General features: G+C 36.5%; 1 protein-coding gene across 3 annotated transcripts in view; it reads left to right on the top strand.

Annotated features, from left to right (window-relative positions):
- Cdh6 (cadherin 6) overlaps window positions 1–26,886 on the top strand; it is a 127,873-nt gene extending 100,987 nt beyond the window's left edge. For all 3 annotated transcript variants that reach the window (XM_074077687.1, XM_074077685.1, XM_074077686.1), the window contains exons 5-12: window positions 1,797–1,964; window positions 4,404–4,591; window positions 6,518–6,771; window positions 12,652–12,788; window positions 16,315–16,436; window positions 17,501–17,618; window positions 17,757–18,008; window positions 23,275–26,886. In XM_074077687.1, coding sequence (XP_073933788.1) covers window positions 1,797–1,964; window positions 4,404–4,591; window positions 6,518–6,771; window positions 12,652–12,788; window positions 16,315–16,436; window positions 17,501–17,618; window positions 17,757–18,008; window positions 23,275–23,765 — 1,730 coding nt within the window. In that variant the 3' untranslated portion in view covers window positions 23,766–26,886. The remainder of the gene's footprint in view (window positions 1–1,796; window positions 1,965–4,403; window positions 4,592–6,517; window positions 6,772–12,651; window positions 12,789–16,314; window positions 16,437–17,500; window positions 17,619–17,756; window positions 18,009–23,274) is intronic.
- Window positions 26,887–27,713: the final 827 nt, after the last annotated feature.

Here is a 27,713-nt window from a genome sequence, read left to right as displayed (position 1 = left end):
AGATCATTTTAATCAAGAAATCTGACAATGAATCTTTCATCCACCACTTTTATATAGGGCAAATTCAGAAAAATTATACATTCTATTATTTTCTTCCAGTTTGGATTGAACCTGAAAAACTAACCCTTTCTGAGGATTACTAGGACTGTTCACAGATACTCTGATTCTTCTTTTATAGTTATTTGATAGGATTGTATCTCTCTATTCTGCTCTGAAGCTAGGTGTAGATGGGTGATTTATTTGGGCAAGTAAAATATGGCAGTGATACAAGTCACCTCCAAGCAGAACTCTTAGAGCTGGTGTGCAAATGTGCCACATTCCCTTCCCCCTACCACAATGATCATAGAAACCATTGTTGAGATGGAGTGTCCAGGCTGGATGGCTGACTGTTACCATGAGCAGAGCTTCTTGCTCAGAGCATGAACAAAAATTAAACTTTAGTTGTGTCAAGCTACCAAGACTGTCATTGTCATCACATTATTACCTAGTCTATCCTAACAGATACAGCCCAAATCAATCAAAGTGGATCACCTTATAGAATCCTGTCTTTTACATCTGATTTTCCTGTATTTTCCCTAAAGTAGCATACTTTCTGATGGTAATTTATTTTTAACAAACAGCCTTTGTATTGTGTGTTAAATCCTACACATATTTTTGCTATCATAATAGGAGTCAGGTTCCTTTTGTACTTTTTCAAACATCCTTTATTTTTAGTAGAAATCAGAACCTTTCTAGGTTACTACATGCAGTTGAAAATCCATGCATTAAAAGGTGCAGTGAACTTGGAAATAATCCCAAGGAGAAAGAAAATGTTGAGTTGAAAAACAATGAGGATAAAAAATTACAATTACTCCTCTTAAAGGACAAAGGCTAAGGTGATCTCCTATATTTAAATAGAGAAGTTCTGTTATTTGGAGAAAAGAAAGCAGTTGTACTTTGAAGCCAAGACCATAGGATTAAAATTGACCTGTTGTCTGAGGTACTTTTGTTAAAAAGAAAAAAAAAGACATTTTCAGCTTCATTAGTTGTTAAGCACTGGAATGTGTGACCGGAGAGGGTCATAAAGCTTTCTCCAGTAATTTTTTTTAAAAAGCTAATTTAAGCATAAAAAACCCCATATAGAGATTAGAAAAACTTCTATAAATTTTCTCAAGTAATTATCTTATTACTACTTAAAAACAGAGATAAATTTAACCTAACTTTAAAATGTTGGTTACTGTTGGGATCAGTTGAACTGATATTCTCATCAGCTTTAAGAAAACCTAAATTCTCAAGGACCATATAAGATGATAATTGTGAGAGAACTGATGCTATGATTTTTTAACACCCAAGTTTTGTGGTTTACACAATCCTCAGAACGTTCATTATAGTAGGTATATTTGAGGAACAATTAGCCAACTCACTAATGAGAAACTCAGGAGTCAGTTCGAGGACATGGCTTTCTTTAAAAAATTGCCCATAATATGCAATTTTTTTATCAGATACCTATCATACCTATCGTATTATTACAACACTTAATAGTGCATAGTTATACTATTTGTGATCTATTCTCTTGTAATATTTGACTCGTTCTTATTGTCATTCTCCATTCCTTATATTATAGGCTTTTCAAAATGTATCTCTCTCCCCATGTTATTGTAATATCCTTCAGTATAAAGGATATCACTTTAGTCCACTATGATATCTACCTAGAATTTTGCATATTGGGTGGGACAGTCTATGTTTGTTTGCACAAAAACAAATCCATAAAGTGTTCTTAATGCATCCCTTTCCATTCCTAAATTTCACATCCATAGGTATCATCAAGACAGCTTTGCTCAACATGGATCGAGAAAACAGAGAGCAGTATCAAGTGGTGATTCAAGCCAAGGACATGGGCGGCCAGATGGGAGGATTATCCGGGACCACCACAGTGAACATCACACTGACTGACGTCAATGACAATCCACCCCGATTTCCTCAGAGTAGGAACAATAGATCGAATGAGTTTCTGCAATGTGCTTTTGTAACAATCTGACTTTACTTTCCATTGTCGTAATTATTATCAAAATTAGTGGATTTTGTAAGAACTGGCACTTTTATTAAAATTATTAAAATTAGTTGAAAATGTCATTTATGTTCAGTGAGTGTGAACATTTATGTTCCACCATTGGTAATTAGCTGAGCGATTTCTGATACTGCTGTTGTAAAACTAACACCCTTGTTTTCTTTTTCCTTATTAAAAAGACTACCAGACACATCAATTTGCTTGTGCAGAACATATGTATGCAAGAATGCTGCTATTTCTTAGGAAAAAAGTTGACTTTATGTTTTGTAAATTTAATCAGGCATGTAATCTCTTTTAAATATTCACAAAGCTTTGTAAGGAAAGGATTTATCATTTTCCTACTTCTAAAAATATAACTGTGGAAGTTACTATGTGCTAATCCATTTGTAATCATAAATAGTTTTCTACATCATAGTTAATTGTGGTACTGGAAGCCATCTCAAAAATCATTAACTCTTATGACTGGCTGGGGAGTAAAAATAGCATCCATGAACACTGACTTTGTGTCGAGCAGTATGCTGGACTTTTACCTAGAGCCATCCAGGTGGGAACTGGTTTTGATGCAGTTGTTCTTCCAGGAACTAAATTTCTTTCTGACATGATCTCCTAAGAAAATTATCTTAAACACTGAATAGAAAACCCACCTACTCTATCATGGAATTTTTTAAAAATAGTCAGCTAAATATGGGCTTCCTTTAGAATGGTGATCCAGGGACCATTGAAAATAATTTTACTTTTTCAAGTATTATTCAGCGTTAGCTAAATGCAAAAACATAATAGTTAACTAATAATTTCCGATTATAATGGGCACAAGAAGAGTAAAATTTCTCCACAAAGGCCTGAAATGAAAATACCAGGATAACCAACACTTCGCTGTGGGGAGGAGACCATAAAGATTCAGTACCACCCTTGCTACCTCAGGAATTTCTCACTGTGTTCTTTCCTTAGATAAACCGTGGCTTATTATTAGAAAATATAGATGGAGCACATAAAGGTAGAGAAGGCCCAGAAAATACAGATGGAGCACATAAAGGTAGAGAAGGCCCAGAAATGGAAGTCGAATATACTAGAGAAATACTTAACTGATTTTATCATTTTACCAAGGAAGAGCCTGATACTCAGGGAATTAATATTATTGAAGGCCTGCATTTTAGTGGTGGCACAGTTGTTTTTTCCAAATCCATTTGTATGAAGAGTTGAAAAAGTGAAAATAGAATAATTTTTTGTTTTGCTATTTTAATTTTTTTCTGGTTCTAAGCACATACAGGCCTGCCAGATGAACTACATGAAATTCTCATGTAGTTCTTAAACTAATTTTGCAACACGAGGACATAAAGGAAGTAACTAACTACAAAATACAGGCTTTGAATTAATAATACAAATATAATCATCAGAGAAGTCTATGTGTAGGAGAAAATACTGTAATGAAATTTAAAAGGGAAAAATAAGAATCGATAGGATTGTTTTTGTCAATAAGACAAAAAAAAGAGTTTTATCACTCAGTGTATTTACCTATATCCCTAACTCTGCATCCAGAAAAGCTCTGCATATGAGTAAAAGGATGTCTACTTGGAGACATTCTCCAAATTTCTATAATTTACTTCCACCTTCAGCCAGTATTAACAATAGCAGAAAGAAACCAGTTTAAAGAGCACCTAATAACTGGCTTCAAATTGAAGTTCCAGTTAAATTCTCTCCTTTCTGCTGGATTACATTAGCAGGGGGCTTGAAACCCTTCTGCTCCCTCCTTTAACATTTCAGTCATTATTACAATTGCATATAAACTTGGGAGCCTGATTGTAGGACAAGAAAAGTGCTCTCCATTTGCAAAGATACATGAAATAGAAGAAATAGTCTTAATAATTGTGAGAGTAAAGGAATTAGGAGAATAGAGCACCATTGATTATTTTGAAGAAAGCACGAATCTGCCTCCATCCACCCATGGTAATGTCTTAAAAGATAGTTAGAAAATGGGTTTTTTTACAGCAGTCCCCCTTTATCCATAATCTAGCTTTCTGCAGCTTCATTTACCCATTGTCAACCATAGTCCATAAATCTTAAATGGGCTATTCCAGTAACTCTTATTACTCTTATTACCATAAATTATTGTAATTGCTCTAGCTTTTGTTAGTTTTTATTGCTAATTTCTTACTGTGCCTAGTTTATAAGTTAAACCTTATCAGAGGTATGTTTGGATAGGAAAAACACAATACACTATACTTAGGATTTAGTACTATCAGCAGTTCAGACATCCTCTGGGGGCTTAGAGTGCATCCCCACAGATAAGAGGGGGTTGCTTACTATGACAGATTGTGCTTAGTCTGTGCTTGACTCCTATCTGTCTGGTGATTGATAGGTACATACCAATTTAAAACCCCTGAATCTACTCTACCGGGTACACCAGTTGGTAGGATCAAAGCCAGCGACGCTGATGTGGGAGAAAATGCAGAGATTGAGTACAGCATCACGGACGGTGAGGGGCTGGATATGTTCGATGTCATCACCGACCAGGAAACACAAGAAGGGGTTATAACTGTCAAAAAGGTAAAGCTATTCCTTACATATCTTTCAATGAACAGGTTTACTTTTCTCTGGTTTCCAAATCACCAAGGGCGATTAACACTTCATATAAACATTGCTTTGTATTCTTATCATACTAATTATTTCTTTAAAAAATACAAATCCTTATCACACTGAGACTTCTTGGGTTGGCTTTTAGGGGTCTAAAATAATTGTATACATTTATTAATTCCATACTTTCAATAAATTTTTATTGAGTCTCCTAAGTAAATAAATAATATAAGCAAATGATATACATAAAAATACATCTATATTAACATATACATCAAAATGCAAATGGATGATAAATAAGCAGACCATGCTAGACATTGATGTAAGTGGTAAAGGTGCAATGACACCTTCAACAGATGGTCTCTGCTCTGGCGGAACTTCAGGCCAGGGAAAAAAGAAACCAGGAAGCAAGCAAGCAAACAGATGAATGTGTAACTACAAATTGTGAGGATGCTTTAAGGACAAAGAGTAATGCAGACAGTGGTCAAGATGGCCTGAATTAGAGAGATGACATATATAAAGAGCACCAATTTAAGCAATACAAATTTCCTATGACTACCTTAGCTACTTTCTGGAACACAATGATAATAAAATCTTTAATGTTCTGAATTTCCTGTCTGCACCACTGTATTTATGCATTACTTTACCTCCCAAAATTATCTAACACCACCGAACACTATATCAAAGTATGACAAAAGTTAAAAACTGATAAATTGTGTGCTTCAAGGCTAAAAACATTCATTTGAATTAATTTTTTAGTGATTTCCCTTTTATCATGCATAGTATATTTTCTCCATTCTTCAGCAAATTGTTGTTTGCTGGTAAATATAAGCATAGGTGGATGTAAATAACAAGAAAATTTTCCCCTTGAGAACATGTCTTAATATCTGGAACAAATAAAACATGTTTTAGTGACACTCAGACCAATGTTTTATATCATAATATGATTAGGAAGCCCATTAGTGTGCATTAACCTTTTTAATTTTCTTGGTGCCTTATCAGATTCAACCTGAAATTTTGCCTAGCCAACTAAATCACATTCGCTAATGTCTTGATTAATTGTGTTTCCAGTGAGCCTTGTCATGTTATCATCTGAAACTAAAAGTCAGCAAAAAGCATTTGTGTTCAGTGTGTCTCCAAAAGCAACAATGTTCTTCCTAAAGGCCTCTGATAACAATGATCGCTCCTTTCTTTGGTAAATAATTAGCCCAATGCCCTTTTCAGGGTATCCTTTGTGATATTTTACTAACTCATACAAAAAAAATGAACCTTTTTTGTCTGAATGAGGAGGAGAAAGTCATGATGCAAACCTGTTGTTCCCAATTCTGGCTACACCCTGGAATCACATGGCGAGGTGTTTAAAAGTGGAGATTACCATCCCATACTAGGTGTTTGGGTTTAATGGACCAGACTAGGGCCCCAGGCATGCACAAATTTTAAGCACTCAGCAGGTGCAATTAAAGCCAGATGCGAGAACATCTGACAGAATAATCTATTACATATTGCCAACTTGACCCTGCTGACACCCCCGCAGCCAAATATAAGGATTTTTTTAAGGGAGGGAGGTAAGCCATGACATATTTCTGCTTCCAGTTTCCCTTCCTGCCCAGTACAGTGCCTAGTGCCTCAGCACCCACTTTTTCATTGACAGTGGGCTTGGTTTCATTAGAGTTGGCTGGTATCTGAACTCTTTCATAGCTTGTATAATGGTTCCCCTCCCAATGGTCGAGGGTGTCAGAAGTAAAATAATTATACCTTATCTTTGCTGCCTCTACCCAACATCACTCTAAAATGTAGTGATATGATCACATTTATTTATCAGAGATTTGCACTGAAAATGGTTCCTGTCTTGGCTTTCTATGTCCTGACTCCTTTAAACATGGCACTTTCTTCTCCAAGCGTTTGGACTTTGAAAAGAAGAAAGTATACACCCTCAAGGTGGAAGCCTCCAATCCCCACGTTGAGCCCCGATTTCTCTACCTGGGTCCCTTCAAAGACACAGCCACGGTCAGAATTGTGGTGGAGGATGTGGATGAGCCCCCGGTCTTCAGCAAACTGGCCTATGTCTTACAAATCAGAGAAGATGCTCAGATAAACACAACAATAGGCTCGGTCACAGCTCAAGATCCAGATGCTGCCAGAAATCCTGTCAAGTAAGCACACTTCTGCAATGATGTCTCTGTCTGTTTATATTCAAATATCCGCCCTTGCCTGAGTAAAGAGGAACCTTTTTTTCCCAATTAGATGGTTGTATTTTCCTGAAAAACTAATTTAAACAGCACCTTTAGCTCTCCTTGCTCACTGCATAAATATTGTTTTAGCAGCAGCATAAACCTAAAATACACAAAATTTGAAAGGGAAAAAGTTGAACTGCAAGTACTTCACTGCTTATATAAAGATTGTATGAGGTAATGGAGCGGAAAGGCCTGGGGCTTTTTTCAAGGTTCAAGTTTTTTTTTTTTTCATAGGGTGTAAGATTTACCAAAGAGTGGAATGGAGAAACAAACAAACCAGGCACTGGGCTTGAGAGCCTGTTTTTTCAAGTGCTGGAAGAATTTATCATGTAACACTTAAAGATAGAAGCATGCTCCATTTGGATGTGTAACTTTTCCTCTTGCAGATATAAACAAAAACAAGAATATTTCATGATATATATCTGGGAAATTAATAGACCAGAATCAAAATTAATGCTATGTAGGTAAGCTGTTTTTCCCTGTCCTCTCCTGGCACCCTGGTTATAAATCATGTTGCAAGAAACCCTCTTTGCCCTTTGGGACCACAGATGCTTTGGGAATTCTAGAATCTTGCGGAATCCTGAAGTCAACCAATCTCTAGCTTTCAGCCAGTAGCTTAGTTAGTAAGTAAGAAAAGTACTAAAACATTATGTAAAGTATTTCCATAAATAAAGTAAGCAGATTACCAGTGAGTTCACGAATATATTCAGGGTGCCTGCCATGTGCCAGGCATGTCCTAGACACTGGGAAATACAGCAAAAAAATGAATCCTAAGTTCTGATTACAGGGAGCTTACAGACAGAAATAAACAAAGGACTAACACATAATATGTCAGGTGGAAATGAATTTTAAGCAATAATATAAAGCAGAGTAGGAAACAAAGACCACCTGGGGTACTACTTGATGGTCAGGCTCATTCTTCTAAGTAGGGGATCACTTCAATAAAGATTTGAAAAGATTAAACCATCCTGATACCTGAGAGAAGACCCTCAAAAAAGGGACAAGCAGGGTTGATGTCTGATATTAGAGCTTGCTTGGCATATTGAAGGAGAGAAGGCCTGTGCAGCTCAGAGATATCAGGTAGAAGAGAGCAGGGAAGTTTAGCAGGAGGTGGCAGTGAGCACGACAGGTCCTTCAGAACCTTGTATTCCAGGTAAAGACTGGATTTTATTCTGATTGAGGTGAGAAGAAACTGGAAAGCATTGAGTAGAAGAGTTACCAAATCCAGTGCTACTCTAGCTATTCCATTGAAGGACATTATTGCTCAAAGTCCTTTGTCCTCTAACTTTTTAGCCACTGAGCTCCCTTTGTTCTAATGAAACATACGATATTCTTACATCTAAAACATGAAAATGCTTGGCTTGCTTTCAAGGAGCCAAATAGACTCTTGTTTTATCATTGCACTGGAATAGCTAGAGGACACCTTGAACTGGACTATGGTCAACTCAAAGTAGCCACGTGAGCTCCATGGATCAAGTATTTCCCCATCTAAGTGTAACATTATAAACAGGAAAATAAATGGTGGCATTCACTTACACAACACAAATCATTTAAGCGCTTTCACACCTATTATCTCACTTGGAGCTCCTTCTAACTGCATTAAAAAAACCCTTAGCAAGTCAGTGTCGAGTCCAATTTAAAAGTGTTAATGCTAGAAGTTTACAAATATGAGTTTCAGTTACTTCCTTGATAGATCAACATGTATTTAATTTGAAGAGAGTATGTGTTTTGGAAATGTAGGCTATATACTTCCATATCTATGTGACTTTTTATACTAAATACCATTTTTACCCACTGCATTATTTTATGTTTTATGAAAGGAAATAGTTACTTTGTCAGACTGGCTTGTCTGTTAGTTAATTTTAAAGTTCTTTGCTGCCAGCCTTCCTTTGGTACATATGGATTTGATATACAGGCATAGATTTAAGGCTAGAAATACACAGATATATTGGTATATAAATGAATGTTCCAGGGATTCCTTTTACAGGATAAAAATTATTCTTATATTAGGAAAGTACATCTATACATAGTCTTACCTATACATAAATACTGAATAACTACATGCTAGACAATATGTTAGGTGAATAATTAATTAGAATCCTTTCCCAAACATTGATTTATTATTATGCAGTCACAAAAATACTTTACTTCCACAATTTTATCACAAATGCTTTTTGATATCCACAAGTCTTATGTCACTATAAACACCTACTATGAAAAGTTTGCATGCAGACACACCTCCTTTCTAACCCACAAATCTTCCTGACTTGAGGATGCACAAGAAGACATTACTTAATAACTGAATGCAATGAGTCTTGGGGGAGGGAAAGAGCTTTCCCCACAGAATCATCTGCTACCATCCTGATGGGATTGGTCAACTTTTCCCTGTTGGTGCTGATTATAATTAATACTACTGTGCATAAGTAAATATCCTTCATGCAAATTGAATTTCGTTTGGAAAAAACAACAAAAAGAAAATAAGGCTTTATGTGCAAGCACCATTCCTGAACAATGTAGGCATTTTAGGTTTGCTATTAATTTTTAATCTCCCAATTAGGGAAAAACAATATAAATTTTGTTATTTCCTAAATAGTTAATCTCTCTTTAAAATTTAAAGCTGCCTTCAACTAAGACTTCCTCACTGTTTACCCTTTATTTCAAGGCTTGATGGGAAAATATGATTACTTGTAAAACTTAAAACTATAGCAGGAGGCAAAGGGACAAAGAACAAAACAGATTACTGCTGCATTTAACTGTAACAGCTTAGGAAGGCACTAAGCAGCACTTCTTATGCTTGACATTTTTCATGAGGGAAAAAACGTGTTTATAGATAATTATTAAATTTCTCACAAAGTCTATGAATATTGAGATTTCCTTTTTTGGCAATTAACTGTATGCTATAAATATTTATCATTCTCAAATTAAAAATGAAGAAAGGTGATAGAGTAAGTAAATGTCATTGCCTAAATTCTTAATACATGCTGATTCAGAACAGAAGCAGCAAAATAGTAAATAGATTTTTCATGTTTCAACCCTTTGGAAATAAAAATATTACTTTAAATATACCAAAACTGAAATTCAAACCAAAAATTATGTATACATATAAATATATAAATTTCATGAATTTTCTTTGAAATCAAGTTTAAACAGCCTATAATGATTAGATGTTTTTCATTTATACCTGCTAGATGACAAAAATTAAAGTATATTGCTTATTATAGCTCACCACTTACATATTAAACAGAATAATTCCTTGATATAGAATCTTGGACAAATTACAAATTAGTAACAATTTTTCTTAGAACTTTCATAGCAATTTTGTGTCTGACTAATGAGATCATTTACTTAAATTGTATTTCTATTAAGCCAAAGCTTTTAAACCTCTTATCATCAGTTTTGAAAGTCCAGTTGAAATAGGCAATATTTTTTCCCTGAAGGCCTTAACATAGCAACTTTCTTGAAAATTTTCTCTTTAGTGCTTCCTCCCTCATAAACATACATGAAAACTTTTCCCCCTACATGACTATTCTAAAAACTAGTGATAGTAGATAAACAAATAAATAAAAATTACTAAGAAATTCATAAAAAGAGAACATTTCTCAAAATCTACTGAATTGTTCAATTTTAGTATTGAAGATTCTGTCCTTTGATTTCTAAGACACTATTCTTGGTATTTCAATTTCTACAAACTCTCTTTTTTTTCAGTTTTTTTAAATTCATTTGTTCACATGTGCATACATTATTTGGGTCATATCTCCCCCATGCCCGCTTCCCCACCCTCTCCCCTCCTCCCCACCTCGCGTCCAGGCAGAATAACAAAATTATTTCTAATTTTGTTGAAGAGAAGACATAAGCATAATAAGGAAGACAATACGTTTTTGCTAGTTGAGATAAGGACAGCTATACAGAGAGATTCCTAGCATTGCTTTCATGTATAAATGTGTTACAACCCAAGTTGATTCATCTCTAACTTATCTTTACACTGGTTCCTGATCCCCTTCTCATGTTGACCTCTGTAACTTTGAGGTTTCTGTATTAGCTCCTCTGGAGTGGGGAAATCAAACACTTCATGTTTGGGGTTTTCTACTATTCCCATATCTCCCTTATGTGCTCTCCCCTTATCATGTGATCCAAGTCCAACCACATTGCTATATTTGCCCTAGATCTCAAGTCCGCATATGAGGGAGAACATGTGATTTTTAGTCTTCTGAGCCTGGCTAACCTCGCTCAGAATGATGTTCTTCACTTCCATCTTTTACTTGCAAATGATAAGATTTCATTCTTCTTCGTGGCTGAGTAAAATTCCATTGTGTATAAACACCACATTTTCTTGATCCATTCATCAGTAATGGGGCATCTTGGTTGTTTCCATAGCTTGGCTATTGTGAATAGCACTGCAATAAACATGGGTGTGCAGGTGCCTCTGCAGTAACCTGTGTCACATTCCTTTGGGTATATCCCCAGGAGTGGGATTGCTGGATCATATGGCAGATCTATGTTTAGATTTTTAAGAAGCCTCCAAATTTTTTTTCCAGAGTGGTTGTACCAACTTGCATTCCCACCAGCATGGACCAGGGTTCTTTTTTCCCCACATCCTTGCCAACACATGTTGGTGGTGGTGTTTTTGATGCTGGCTATTCTAATGGGGTGAGGTGGAATCTTAGTGTGGTTTTAATTTGCATTTCCTTTATGGCTAGAGATGGTGAGCATTTTTTCCTGTGTTTTTTGGCCATTTGAATTTCTTCTTTTGAGAAAGTTCTGTTTAGTTCAGTTGCCCATTTCTTAATTGGTTCATTGATTTTAGGAGAGTTTAGTTTCTTAAGTTCCATGTATATTCCGGTTATCAGTCCTTTGTTTGATGTATAGCTGGAAAATATTTTCTCCCACTCTGTGGGTGTTCTCTTCAGTTTAGAGACCATTTCTTTTGTTGTGCAGAAACTTTTTAATTTTATGAAGTCCCATTTGTCCATCCTTTCTCTTAGTTGCTGGGCTGTTGGGGTTCTATTGAGGAAGTCCTTTCCTATACCTATTACTTCCAGAGTGTTTCCTGCTCCTTCCTGCACTAACTTCAGAGTTTCAGGTCTGATATTAAGGCCTTTGATCCATTTTGAGTTGATACTAGTACAGGGTGATAGACATGGATCTAGTTTCAGTTTCTTGCAGATGGATAACCACTTTTCCCAGCAACATTTGTTGTAGGGGCTGTCTTTTCTCCATCATATACAAACTCTCTTTAAATATTAATCTAGTTCTTACCATGTTCTAAGATTGTTCTAACCCTTCTGGGTATCTGTTTCCCCTTATGTAATTCTCTTAGCATTTTTTTCCTAAGTCCTGTTTTCCACTCTTCTTCCATTAGCTTGTGACAGCACCTTTCAACCATTTTCATTCAATCAACAATCTTTGTTCAACATGATTTAGATTGCAGCACTGCCCTGCTGGGATCCCTTTGGCAGATTTGCATGGCATTGAGAATGAATCCCAATTCCTTATCATGGCCAGGTCATCCTTCTGCAGTCCCTTCTCCTAAAAACTTGAGTTTAAAAAGTATAATAATTACTATATAAATTTGATCTAAATTACATATAAAAAAGCTAGTAGTGATTCTCAAAATTATTTAACTTGGCTAGTGAGTTTATTATTAAACCTCAATTATAAAGAATTAATTTCTCAGACTATTTTGCTTAATGTTAATTTATAGATATTTAAATGCACTATGAGTAGAAAAATTTAATGTAACATATTCTGGGAATCATTTTATAATATGAGAATATCTAAATTCTGTTCTGTATTTTTCAGGTATTCTGTAGATCGACACACAGACATGGACAGAATATTCAACATTGATTCTGGAAATGGTTCGATTTTTACTTCGAAAGTTCTTGACCGAGAAACACTGCTATGGCACAACATTACAGTGATAGCGACCGAGATCAGTAAGTCCAACCTAGTTCTGCTGTCCCCGATTGATGGGCTCTCTTGCACTGGGGGCTTGAGCATGGCTGAAACTCATCACTATGTACTGATGATTCTGCTCGATACTGTATTGAGGGAAAGAGCCCTGGATGATTTGAGAAATGTTTCCTCTAAATGTGTGTTGGTTCATTCATAAATGGAAGGAAATTGTGGAAGTTCTGCAGTTTGGAAATAAGAAAAGAAGAATGTTTCTCTCAAATGAGCATGAATTGGTACTTGGATTTGATTTGAAAAAATTTACAAATTAGAAATTACTGAAACAGCCAAAAAATGGGCTCTCAGACATTGTGTAGGGAGCAAAGGCAAACGGGGCCAACATGTCTTTAGACTATAGGTATTGTTTCGAAATCTGCTGGATATTCTTCCTCTAGCTTTCTATAGAATTTCTGTTTCAAAATCTTTATAGAATTAAGAAACACAAATTATCACTTTTCCATAGTACATCAAAGCGAGTAATACAAACCACCAAGTAATCAATAAAATGTTTAGAATGAATTTTATGGTACCCCCCATGAAATTAAAGGCAAAGAAAAAACAGTGCCCAAAGAGTGTTCCAAATGAAAAGATTTTAAGCAACAAACATTAGTGGGAATTATACCCACAAAGTTTGGGGTAAAATACATAAAAGAAAACTGATCTGTAAAATAATTTTTGGTGTTTAAAATAGGTTCTAAATTATAGCTCTTTTAGTTTTTGTTTTTAATTTTGAAAGTTCTAAACATTTTTATCTCAGTTGATTATATAGTGTGAAATAGTCCATATCAAATGGTTTATTACAGTTGTATTTTGTCAACATAACTCATGAGAGTTGAAGTTGCTGAAGGATATTGGGTAGAATAATAAAAAGCCAATGTGGACAAAATAAGCACCACTTTCCAACACCTCATGAGACATTTGTTAGGTAGGAGTTTGCTTTTCAGAATTTCTGCTGAGGGACCGATGTGGGTAACCAATAACAGAGCACTAATGATGTTTTTAAATTACAAAAATATTTTCCACTGAAAAAGACCATTTTTTCAAAGCATAATGAAATTTTACTTTTTACTGAAGTGGTCATTCATAAGTATTTTAAGTTTTATAACTAAAAGATTCTGGTTTTAGGATTTCATGTTTCTATGTCACATTTGAAATTATTAGTGATTAAGATCTGTGAAATTCATATTCAGCCACTCTACTTTGGAAGGATAGTGTGAGTAAAATAGATGCAAGGGGTCTTAAGAATCTTATTGTTGAAACTTGTTAACTACTTTTGATAATTCAGAAGAACCCAAAACCTTGTATAAAGCCAGCTTAGTCCTACTCCAAAGCTTTTACACTTACTGTTTCCTCTTCATAGAAAGCCAGAAATCTCCATATGGCTTAGTCTTTCTCTTCTATCATATTTCTGGACAAATGGTCTCAGAGAAGTCATGGCTGGTCATCTTATTCAAAGTAGCACCTCCATCTGTCTTGATCCTTTTTCTCTGCTCAATTTCTCCATAAATTTACCATTTGTTGGAGTATATATTTATGTGCATTCAGTAGACCCTTGCTATCCACAGATATGTGACTCTAAGAGGACCACTGTTGAGGAAGAAGCCACAAATGCTCAGGATGCATAGAGTCCAGTACTGTACTTCATTTTTCTCACAAAGCTGCCCAACTTTTGCTAAAAACATGCCACCATTCAACAAATCTAAAATTTTCACAGTATCACTTAAATTAAGTATGTTGCATTCCCTTTTTGTCTTGGAAAGATTGCCATAATTATACTTTGCTTTTGGGGCACCATTTGCTTTGGGGGAGGCATATATTCACAAAATTAAGGGCAAGGAAACACTCAGCAGATCACACAATTTAAACGCAACTGACAATAACACAGGACTGACTGAGTAGTGCTCCACATCAGCTGAGCTTCTTGAGGCATATGTGGAAATTTAAAATTTTTGTCTTTGAAGTTTCCTATTTTATTTAATTTTTTTACTTGTCTTGGTCAAAACCATATGTAATAAATTGCAACTAAGGCAGGCTTACTGTACAGTTTTGTCTATTCCCATATTAGAAAAAAAATCTCAAGAAGCAAGATCTTTATTATGCTCCTTACACATCCCAATACCCTAAATATGCCAGCACTAACTCCTTACTACCTCTGTGAACCCAGATAAATCATTCAACTTCTTTGTGACTCAGTTTCCTGTTGTATAACATGGAGCAATAACTGTATCTACCTCAGAGTTTGGAGGAATTTAATAAGCTACTATAGCAACATTCTTTTTTTTTTTTTTTTTTTTTTTTCATTTTTCTTTTATTATTCATATGTGCATACAAGGCTTGGTTCATTTCTCCCCCCTGCCCCCACCCCCTCCCTTACCACCCACTCCACCCCCTCCCGCTCCCCCCCTCAATACCCAGCAGAAACTATTTTGCCCTTATCTCTAATTTTGTTGTAGAGAGAGTATAAGCAATAATAGGAAGGAACAAGGGGTTTTGCTGGTTGAGATAAGGATAGCTATACAGGGAGTTGACTCACATTGATTTCCTGTGTGTGGGTGTTACCTTCTAGGTTAATTCTTTTTGATCTAACCTTTTCTCTAGTTTCTGGTCCCCTTTTCCTATTGGCCTCAGTTGCTTTAAGGTATCTGCTTTAGTTTCTCTGCGTTAAGGGCAACAAATGCTAGCTAGTTTTTTAGGTGTCTTACCTATCCTCACCCCTCCCTTGTGTGCTCTCGCTTTTATCATGTGCTCATAGTCCAATCCCCTTGTTGTGTTTGCCCTTGATCTAATGTCCACATATGAGGGAGAACATACGATTTTTGGTCTTTTGAGCCAGGCTAACCTCACTCAGAATGATGTTCTCCAATTCCATCCATTTACCAGCGAATGATAACATTTCGTTCTTCTTCATGGCTGCATAAAATTCCATTGTGTATAGATACCACATTTTCTTAATCCATTCGTCAGTGCTGGGACATCTTGGCTGTTTCCATAACTTGGCTATTGTGAATAGTGCCGCAATAAACATGGGTGTGCAGGTGCCTCTGGAGTAACAGTCTTTTGGGTATATCCCCAAGAGTGGTATTGCTATAGCAACATTCTTAACATGATGTCCAGCTCTCGTTCAGCCCTCAACTCAAAACACGAAGACCAATAGCAATTCTTTGGTCTCCTGGTGGTTTCATTCATTTCTCTTCTTTTTGTCCATGGTTTTCCCTATTTGCCTGCTTTATTGGCTTCCTTGAAAATCTACTTCTAAAATGCTTTATTTTGTGTTACCTTAGGGTTTACGAGGCAGGTATAGTATATCAACACAAGTAGGTATTTCTGTCAATGCATCCAGCTCCAGAAGTACCAAACTGTCTACTTCTTTCTTGTGACCCCATTGGTAATCAGTGTGCCCTTGGGGAGCCTGTGCACGAATGAGAATGAATGAACCTGAGTGGATTTTGTCTGGATGGAACTGGCAACCAACATGTAAATACCTGTTTCTTTCTTTTTGGTGTGTGGCAGATAATCCAAAGCAAAGCAGCAGAGTGCCTCTTTACATTAAAGTTCTGGACGTCAACGACAACGCCCCGGAATTTGCTCAGTTCTATGAGACATTTGTCTGTGAAAAAGCAAAGGCAGATCAGGTAAGTCTTATAAGAAAGTACGTTCAAGTTGAAAGTCAGCTTAATTTAGATCTAATAATTCAGATGACACATAAAGCTGAAGGCTAGTTTTGAATTATCTATGAAGTGAAACTAAGGAGATTAATACCATAAATAAGAATCAAGACAAATGTTTAACTTGCATAAGAGAGCAAATAGTTTTTAAGACTGGAAGTTATCAGTCTCCAAGACTAATATTAATTCCAAATCAGTCTTAAGTTTTCATTAAAATAGATTAGTCACAGTGCTATAGGAAAAATCTTTATGGTGAACAGATAGCTTAATTGCCGTATGTACTCCAAAATAATGACTAGAACATATTTTACAATTGCCTATAATTCATAGTTTTACTTATTTACATTGCCCACATGTACAAGTAATAGAAATTCATGAATGTTTTACTTTTTTACCCATTTGTCACCACCTGAAATAGGTCTTGGCTGCCAGTGATATAAAAATGATGCTCTAGTTTGTCAAAATAGAAGCACACTATTAGAGCACATGGGGAAAGTGGGAAGCTGAACTTACCGTGTTTTATACACCAGTTTTCTTTGTAGTTTTTTTGCAAATTGCTTACACAACAAGATTGGACTTCTTTTTGTTAAGTTGCAGTGTTGTCCAAGCCGAGATCCTGGTGGGATTTCATAGTTTTGCATTACTCTGGGACTGTCTCTCATTCCCAGGGACTTTGTTTCCTGGTGTCAGATCACAATGTCTGCAGACATTTCTGATTGTCACAATTTAGGAGAGTGCTGCTGGTATCTAGAGGGTAGAGGCCAGGGTTACTGATAAACAACTTACAGTACCCAGAGAAGCTACCACAACAAAGAATTGTCCCTTACCATAGCAAAGAATTGTTAGGGCTTTCTAACCTACTAGCTCTTTGAATAGAATGGAATCATTCTATAACAGAAACTTTCTAATTGAAAGCTTTTTTAAAGCTATGACTTTTAGTTAATATTAAAAATCAAGAATTTACTGCAAAACTATATGACGTATTTTCGGGTTATCAAAATTTTATAGCAGCTTTATGGCTTTTATTTCAGTTGATTCAGACCCTACATGCTATGGATAAGGACGACCCTCATAGTGGACACCAATTCTCCTTCTCTTTGGCCCCTGAAGCAGCCAGTGGCTCAAACTTTACCATTCAAGACAACAAAGGTAAATTAGTTTAAGATATATACAGACCTAGATCAGAATCTGTATGTATTTCTGTGCCTGTATCCTGTTCCCTTAACAATTGATCCAATATGTGATGTGGTATCCACACACATTCACCACTTTGCTTTCTGGTTCCAGACAACACAGCGGGAATCTTAACCCGGAAAAATGGCTATAATAGACACGAGATGAGCACCTATCTCCTGCCTGTGGTCATTTCAGACAACGACTACCCAGTCCAAAGCAGCACTGGGACAGTGACTGTCCGGGTCTGTACATGTGACCACCATGGGAACATGCAGTCCTGCCATGCAGAGGCCCTCATCCACCCCACAGGATTGAGCACAGGGGCTCTGGTGGCCATCCTTCTGTGCATCGTGATCCTACTAGGTAAACTGCTTCTCCCTGCATCCTATCTCCCCTTGGTGAGGGGCACACACTGTCACTGTGACACTCTAGATTTTTCCGCCTCCCCCATTAAGGCATACAGCCTGATCTAGGTGAGTAGAGTGAGAATCTGTGTTGTTCGAACATGAACTCGTTTTTGCTTGAAAATGGCTTTGGACAATAAACAGATGTGAAACGTGCCCATACCTTTGCTTCCCTAGGGAATCATCCCACCCAAAGAATGTCTTGTCTATCAGACTGGAAATAAATCTCATGGGGATTTAGGGCAATATAAATACACCCTTTTTATATCATTTGTTGCTTAATATTTAAGTTAGCAAATATTGTTAAATTTTAAAGAGTGAAAGTCATCTGGCATGGAGTACATAACGAAGGCCCTTTCTACAAAGGTAAAGTTTAAGATCAATGGAAAAGTGGAAAGAGGATTGTGATGACTTTTTCTCTCTTGTACAGGAAAAATAAATGTATGGATTTTCTGTTACTTGGCAAACTTATATTGATATACCCACTTAAATGACTAGCTTCTGAGCATTGTTCTCCGGTTATCATGCATATAATGTTATTATTTTCAGATTCTTAATAATAAATAACTTCTGTGATTATGAAGCTAACCTGGGACACCAAAGAAATTGATGTAATAAAAATGAAAATCAAGATCTGTTATGAAGTGTGACCCAAAATAGCTCATGTGTTAAAGGCTTGGTTCCCAGCTGGTGGTGCTATTGAGAAGTGCTTAGATCACGAGGACACTAACTGCATAAACGGATTAACACATTGATGGGTTCATAGCTGTTAGGAAGTGGGGCTCACATAGAGGAAGTAGGTCACTGTGGGCTTGCCTTTGAAGGATCCATCTTGTCCCTGAACCCTTCCCTTCCATCTCCCTCCTGTCCACCATGAGGTGAGGTGTTTTGTTTCATCACGTTCCTATTTCCATAACATTCTGCTTTACCACAGTCCTAAAAGCAATAGAACCAAGTGACAGTGAAGTGAAACCTTTGAAACCATGAGCCAAAATATATCTTTTCCCCTTTAACTTGTTTCTCTCAGGTGTTTTCTCAGAGCAATGGGAAATGATTAACATAAGGACTGATAATGATTAAAATGAAATGTTTCCTTCCAACCAACTAAACCCAAAAGTTGAGCTCAAGTAGTCGTACAGGCCCTGGACTACTTATGAACTAAGAAATCATACATTCATAATGTAACTCTTTCAAAAACAAAAGCTTGCCAATACAATGAGAAAGTAAGAATTTAGAGCTAACCTAGCTTACACGGGACAAAAAAAACTCTTAAAAAATAAAGACAGGGTAACTTTGAAAAGTGTAGAAGAGGACCTTCACTCCTCCAAAAAAAGAACTCTGAGGGATCCCTGCCCAAGAGCTTCCCATTCCAAATCAGAATTGCTAATTATAACAGAAGGCCTGGAAACTCAACTTCAGAACTGTGATTCTCTTTGTCAACCAAGATTTGGACAAAGTATTTTAAGATAGGAGGATAAATAAAAGCTGACAGTATGCAAGGACAAATCAGTGTTTCTAATAGAGTGTGTCTATAAAAATTGCTTTGAAAGAGAAGGACATGAATACTCTTCTTGATCAAAGGGCTATTTCAGAAGTCCTGGATTGGCTGGGCTGTACTCAACTAGTAATGTACAGATTCTTTTCATTGTCTATGGAAGAAGAGCTCTCATCTGCTAGAGATGAGCTGATTCTTCCTCTCCCTCATCAAACATCCATTTTCTCTTCTCCACTTTCTTCCTTTGAGCTAACTCACTTCATCTTCCCTTCTCATTTCCTTCTTCTGATGAATTTACCATCTCTTCATTACTCCTAAGTGACCTCCATGTCTCCCCCATCTTGTCTACTCTCTTAGGAATTCTGTTTATAATAAAAAGGGAGGAAAATTATATTTACCTTAACTAGGTTCCCATCATAGGCTAGGAGCTGTGCAAGGTTCTTTACCTCACTTACTCCTTAGAACCAACTTGTGTATATTTGCCTACATCTTAAATATGAAAGCTGAGGCTCCAGGATGTGAAATGCATGGCCAAGTCATACATGTAAAAAATGGTAAAACTAAGTTCCAAATCCACATCTTCTCCCTTTGAGCCTGGGTATTCCCACACCGCATTCTGCTTTCTTTGTGATCCTACAGAATACAGTGCAATTTCCAAGATGAAAGAAAATCCAAACTTGAGTTTGGGTACAAGTGAAGAAAGCAGAGACAAATGTGAGAGGTCGTCAGAGAAGGAAAGCCACATTGATGTATGAGGAAATCTGGGCCAAGAAAGTGAATCAGACTGGGGATGAAGGTCAAGTTGTAGAGCACTTGCCTAGCATGCACAAGACCCTAGGTTCAATTCCTTGTACCACCAAAAAGAAAAGAAAGTGGATCAGATGGCATCTAGTATTTACAAAAGTAAAACATCCAAACAACAACTCTTCTCATGTCTCTGTGGCACCTTAGAGTCTGCCAACACTAGGGTATTGTGTTGTTGTTTCTCTTTTACAAATAAGGAAACAAGTTTTTAAAGGTCAAACAATTTAGGTTAACACATATGCTGATATTCTAGTTTTATGATGAAATTTGAGCACAAATTTCTCAGAGGACACTCAACAACAGCAACAAGAAATCATATTGCAGTCCTTTGACCCCAAAAGGGTACGGAAAAGAGAGACTCAGCTCCTAGTAAGGGCATCTCATAGGTGTATTACATTTTTAGAATATTTTTGCCCAAGATGCTTAGGAATCATATATCCACTCATTTTTTAAAAAGCTTTCATAAAGATCTCCCTTCTAAGACACTTATGCTCAAGAAATTCTGCTCAGATGTGCACTGGGCTACAAAATAAAATATACAGGCAGCTTTAGCTATAAAATTAAGCTGTGAATAATACCTTTAATTTTTTTTTAATTTGCCCTCTCTTCTAGATAGCTGTACTCTCAGATGTGCATAAGACTACAAGAAAAGATCTAGGTAATTTAAGCTTGAGAAGAATTAGGAAATAGTAAATACCTGCTATCTTGCCTTAAATGACTAGAAGAAATCTTACACATCAGAACTGGGAACATTCTGTCTTTGGGGACAATTAGCCTGATTCTGTTCTCTAATCCCAAAGACTGTCCTTACTTTTAAGCCTATTTTGCAAAGCCATTGTCATTGGTCACAATGGAAACCAGCATAAGAGGTAGATCTTGGGGATCCTTCAGTGCAAAGTCCTGCAGGTCTTCATTCCCATCCCACTCCCACCCACCAAGGGAAAGCAAAAAGGTTACAGAAGCCTCCATAGCCCCTTGCAACACAGCCCTTTTCTACTCCTCTCTTTTCTTGTTCCTTCTGGTCCAACCACCAAGTCTCTCTGCTGTTCCTCAAACACTGGGGCACATGCCATGGAGCTTTTCCTGTAACTCTTTCCTACTTCCAGATAGCTCCTCAGATAACCCTGTATGCCTTGTTAAATGATGCAACCGCCCTCAGAAAACATGCACAGTACCTAAAGCATACAGAGAACCATTTGTATTCTCCTTGCTCTGCTCTACTTTTTCTTGTTTACATTGTATTTATCACCTTCCAATAATTTCCTTGTTTACTATACGTGATGTTTATTTTCTCTCTCTAGCCACCATTCCCCAACCTATGCCCACTTTATGAGGGCTTTTTCTCCATTATTTCCTTTGATAGTATCTAGAACTATACCTGGTTCAGTGTAGGTAGTATCTAAATACTGACTGAAAGAATGAGTGAATAATCGGGATGCATTGACAAATGAAGCATCAGGTTACTCTGGCAACAAGAGAATGTAGAAAGTTACACAACCATACCCTTGAAAATGTCAAACATTGTTTTTTCTTGGGACATAGACAATAATCTAAATATGCTTCATATATGGCAGTTAAGAATATAAGCTTCTTAGTCTAACAGACCAGGCTTTTGTCTATGTGACATCTCTAAACCTCAGCTTTCTCTTAAGTAAAATGAGGTTACAGTGATGGCACCAACTTTGTAGAGGCTATTATGATAAAGAAGTCGATTCTGCATGTAAAGCACTTAGCACAGTGCTTGGTGGAGGGAAAGTTCTTAATGCTATTAGCGTTTGAAGTTATAATATATAGATTCATGAATGTAAGACCATCTATCATTATGTAAGTTAATGCACTTACCCACTAGAAAGCCATCATTCCATGAATTTCATTGCAAAAATTTATTTTTCATGGCTTCTAAAAACTGGGCCATGCAATGGGTGAAATAATAGAAGCATTAAATAAACTCCCCTGGACAAACCAAAGCTAGCAATGCATTTTTTGCCCAGGATGGCTGTTTTTGTGTAAGCTGTTGTTATATTTTCATTTCCCACCTATAGGATAGATAGATGTGTCTCCTATGGGTAGCCAGCTTTATTCTACCCAACCAGCTGTAAAGAAAGATCAGGAGCTACTTAAATACAGTTCTTGCTTTGCCTCTATTTTGTGTTAGAAGAAAAAAGAACAAACATTCTGGGTAACAACCATGTGGAATGTGAACCTTTGAAAAATAAAATAATTCTCATTTAAATGTGTTTATTTTATTTAACTCAACCACAACTAATGTGGAATGTGTATTATGATCTGGCCCATTCAAACTGGCTGATCTTGAAGTTCAAAATGGCTTTCAGAATCTGGGTCTCTCCAGGTATTATCTGTAATAATATTTCTTTGTATGTGGGAAAGGTATGCAAACATTCACATCTCTACTTGGGACTTTAAACTAATTTTATACTTTTCTCGGGGGGAAAAAAAAAGAAGGCTTAGTGCAAAAGTTATTTTAGATGTGGAGTTATGCAAACCCTTCAACACATCCCCAAAGGTGCCAGTCTTGTCCTTATAACCAGTGTTGAAGCATTTTAGGTGTTTGGCATAATTTACACATTTATTGCAGTATTTTCACTGGCTGAGCTTTTTTATTATTTTTTTTTCTTACCTTGAATGTAGTTTGCCATTTCAATACAAAAGAAAGGAATTACTGACAGAATCTGATGGTGTTTTATCTTCCACTTAGATTGCAACCTTCTTTCAAGTATTAACTCCATTTTGGGGGTCCTGATTTGATTATGGGTGAAGGAAAAGGCACCCTTAGAGAAGTAAAAGTTGAGTCTGCATTTTCTAGAGAAATCTTAAGACTTCACATTGGATCAATGTTTCTTCCTGACATTAATTGGATGGCAAATTAACTTTCCCTCTCCTTCCTGTTTTGTTTTCTTGCTTCCAGTGACAGTGGTGCTCTTCGCAGCTCTGAGGCGGCAGCGAAAGAAAGAGCCTTTGATCATTTCCAAGGAGGACATCAGAGATAACATTGTCAGTTACAATGATGAAGGTGGTGGAGAGGAGGACACCCAGGCCTTTGATATTGGCACCCTGAGGAATCCTGAAGCCATAGAGGACAACAAATTGCGCAGGGACATTGTGCCAGAAGCTCTTTTTCTACCACGACGGACTCCAACAGCTCGTGACAACACTGACGTCAGAGATTTCATTAACCAAAGGTTAAAGGAAAATGACACGGACCCCACTGCCCCGCCCTACGACTCCTTGGCCACCTACGCCTATGAGGGTACCGGCTCGGTGGCCGACTCCCTGAGCTCACTGGAGTCGGTGACCACGGATGGAGATCAAGACTATGATTACCTTAGTGACTGGGGCCCTCGGTTCAAAAAGCTGGCAGATATGTACGGAGGGGTGGACAGTGACAAAGACTCCTAATCTGTTGCCTTTTTTAATTTTCCAATACTACACTGAAATATGTAAAGTGGCTATTTCTTTCTATTTATCCACTGTTCCGTGAAGGGTTCTCTGTTCTACCCGTTCCAAAAGCCAATGGTTGCAGTCAGTGTGGATCCAATGTTACAGACTCTTTTCTAGTACACTTTTATGAGCTTCCAGGAAGCAAATTTTTATTTTTTAGTGCATCCAGTTAACCAAGTCAGCCCAACAGACACAGGGGCAGGAGGGGACAGGGAGCAGTGGTCTTACTTGCACTCTTAGAGCAGGCTTGGGACATGCTCCTTACCACCACCTGGCTTTGCCACACTCCATCGCCTCAGGTCAACTGACTGCTCCAACTGTACATTTCACATGCTAATGCAAAAGGGATTGTGCTTTCATGGCAAAAATATAGTTTTAGTATAGAAAAAAAGGAAGGAAAAACAGGGAAGTCCTTTCTTGTAGATCAACTCACAAGGAGATGAAAAACTACATAAGCAAACGGAAGGGTGTGTTCTATCACAAAGAATTCAAAATGACATTCAGCCTATCCTCTTTGTGCTCTAAGAACTTTTTCTGGCACCAACTACTATTCAAAACATCAAGGTCACCAATGTTTTAAGATTCTCATTCCTCTAAAGGGATAGAAGCAAATGCAATAGTAACATTCAAAAAAAACAATAACAAAAAACTTAGTAAGACTACATTCCTTGCCATTAACACTACATTTCAGGCATCCAAAAGTTTGCCATTGTGACAAATAAAGGGAAAGAAAAAAATAGCTGAAAACGTTAACAGAGAAAATATTTAGCATACTTTTAAAGTTTTGTCCACCAAATCTATCATGGATCACTTGAAATTCTTTCAACTATCAGTAGGCTAATGACAAATAAGTCTAATTGTTTAAAAGTTCTTGAAAGAATTTTTCTGAGACAAATCTTAACTGTTTGTCTGTAGTAGTTGTCACTAGTATTCTACTATTTCTGAAAGTAGCACTGTGGAGTACAATAACTCATGTTCTTCAAATACTTCTTACACAAGTAACGACTTAGTGAAGTTAGATTAAATAAAACTTAAGTCCCACTCTTACAGTTCAAGGAAGAGGTTAGAACTCACATCTGGAAAAACAACTATATATTTATACAACATAATAGAGATAGATGAACAACATTGAAATCATAGCAAAAATCTACATATTCCATGTTTGGAGGAAGCATACGGGGAAAACTTGAGTTCCCTTCAACAAGAGCATTTAAGACTGCAATTAAAACAATAGTCAACTTTCAAAAGTATAATATTCTTCCATTGTTTTTAACTTTGCTTCCATAGCAACCCTGCCATTCTTGTCTTTGAACTAAATGATAAAGTAATGGTCTCAAACTATGACAGAGAAGTAATGTAAAATCCATCCAATCTATTATTTCCCTAATTATGCAATTAGCATCATAGTCCATTATTATCCAGGGGACTCATTGAACTAATCCTTCTGGCAGGTTCAAATCATTTATTTCATATGGCTGTTCTAATGACTTTCATCATTAGAATCTCACAATGTGCAGTCATCAGAAATTTCCAAAGTACTGTAATGAAAACATTCTGGCTTGAAAACTTTAAAAATAGGTTCTGTGTATGTATAATATATAATTAAGAATGTGCTGACTTCACTTATTAGTCTTAGGGATTTATTTTCAATTAATGTTAACTTCTTACATATAATCTTAGTGTCATTTCCATTTGGGGATGATCTCATGTCAGTACATACTTTCTTTTTGGAAATATACTGTTGATTAGTTAAGTTTTAATTAGGTGTATAACCCAGGAAGTAAAAGTGGTACCTTTAAAGCAAGAGAAAGATGGAATTTGGGTTGGAGTGAAAATTTTTTACAACCATATAATCTCTTGTGTGTCCTGAATGGTCTTCTATTTTGTAATTGGCTGCCCCGTACACTAACGAGTACTTCACTCTTGGTCTATTTCTGGCTTTTAGGAGTTTTTTTCCTAGTTGTTCATACACACACAGACACACAAACACCTGCACAAACATACACACAGAGAAATGCAAACAACATGCTACAGGAAGGTTCACTGCAATGAGTCAGTATGTGTTACACTCACAGGTATGTCTTGAAAAAAAGATAGTTTAGTAAAATTAATAAGAACTAGTTATTTATAGCAGTAGAACATCACCTGAATCATGCAATTGTGTCTCATTTCACGTAATAAACTGAACCAAGAAACATAGTTCTGTACAAAGAAAGGTAACGTCAAAAGTTGTCCTTGTAAACTTTTGGTGTTGATAGAGATTTCTGAGGATTGGAACTCGCAGTTTCCAGTGTTTCAGGGTAAAGCTGGCTTTCTCCTTCTAAGTGAAAGAACACTTCCTGAAGTAAAGCTCTACACTGGCATATTTGAGATGTAATACGAAAATGACACATTACACCAGGAACAGGTTAATATGACTAAATGTTGAAATAATTGTTTAACTTCTCACCACAAAGGCTGATAGTGAAGTAAAGCTACAGGAAACTGGATTGTTTGAGCCTGGTCCTGAATATTTACTACTGGGGTCCTGTAAGTATCAAGTTGAATGGACATTTTTCTCTAAGATTCCTTGACATCGTGCAAATAGTCAGAGCCACAGTTCCATCATTCTCACTTCCTTCCCATCAAAACATCATATCAAACACCACTCGTTCCAGATTTTTTTTTAAGTGCTAGATCCTAGGTCAACATGAAAGATTTCTGGAGGAAAAAAAAAGTTTTCAGCTCAATTTTTACTTTGTGTCCTGATTTAGATATTGGTGATAAGAAAGATAGAAGGGGAGTGGAAAGAAGTAAAACTTTTATATTTGCATTAACCATTGAGAAGCTAAAACAGACTGCTTTTGTACAGAGTTGTTTCAAATGCATTGAAGCCTTTCTGACATTTTTTTTTTTTGCCCTCTTCAATGGGAAGAGTTTCTTTAAACCACTAGATATTCCCTAGAATAAGCTCAAAGTTTAAAAAGAGTAAGCCATCGCACATAAACTTAAAACACTTCAATTCATGCCTTATTTCTGTTACAAAGTCTGGAAACATTTGTCCCCAAATAAGTAAATAAATCGAACAGAAAAGGACCAATGATGGTTTCACAAAACCATAAAAGAAGGAATCTGGGCACTGTAAATATATAGTTCTTCCAGAACTTTCCTGGTTTTGTAGTTTGGATGCATAAAGGGAAGTTTGGTTATAAAAATCACTCCATTTTCAGATAGAACAAAGCTGGTGATTCCATTTTAAATCAGTATAAAAATATGTGGCTTAGTTCTCATTTTCAGTTCCTAAAAAGTTGTGCAAGAAGTTCTTAAAAATTGAGTCTATATCTTAGAAGCATCCAAATTTTGTGGATCCAAAATAACTTTGTAATGGTTCCATTGCTTTACTTCTAAGTACATAAATTTTAGATGCTCTGAATTGCTGAACAGTAAAGGTACTATTCATCCAATGATTTTCCCCAAAATGGATATTTCCTTAGGGAAAATGATGTACAAACTACCAAATGGGCATTCTTAGATGCTGTATACTTGAGCACCATAAAAAAGACATAGTTAAAAGAAGAGAACAGCAGTGATTCTGCTTGCAAACTAAATATTTAAATGACATACTCACCCTTATCAACTAAATTCCTTTTTCTCAGGAACAGAACCACCAAATAAATTCTCTGAGCCCTGTCACTAGTTTTGAAGTGGTGTAATTACTTTGGGGGAACGTGCTAAAAAAGTCATGATCTCCACTATTTTGAAAGGCATCCTCTGAAAAGGAGCATTTTCATGTGGTTTTAATTTTTGTGTTTTATCTAGATGAAATCTTTTTTTGAATTGTGACATTGTGACAGGGGACTCAAAATCTAAGCAGTCCACTGTGTGCAACATCACAGTCTGACCTTGTTTATCAGATTACTATAAGAG

The sequence above is a fragment of the Castor canadensis genome, chromosome 6 (genome assembly GCF_047511655.1).
Source record: "Castor canadensis chromosome 6, mCasCan1.hap1v2, whole genome shotgun sequence".
Taxonomy (NCBI): domain Eukaryota; kingdom Metazoa; phylum Chordata; class Mammalia; order Rodentia; family Castoridae; genus Castor; species Castor canadensis.
Note: the sequence above shows the minus strand (reverse complement) of the source record. Positions and strands in the feature narration are given on the sequence as shown.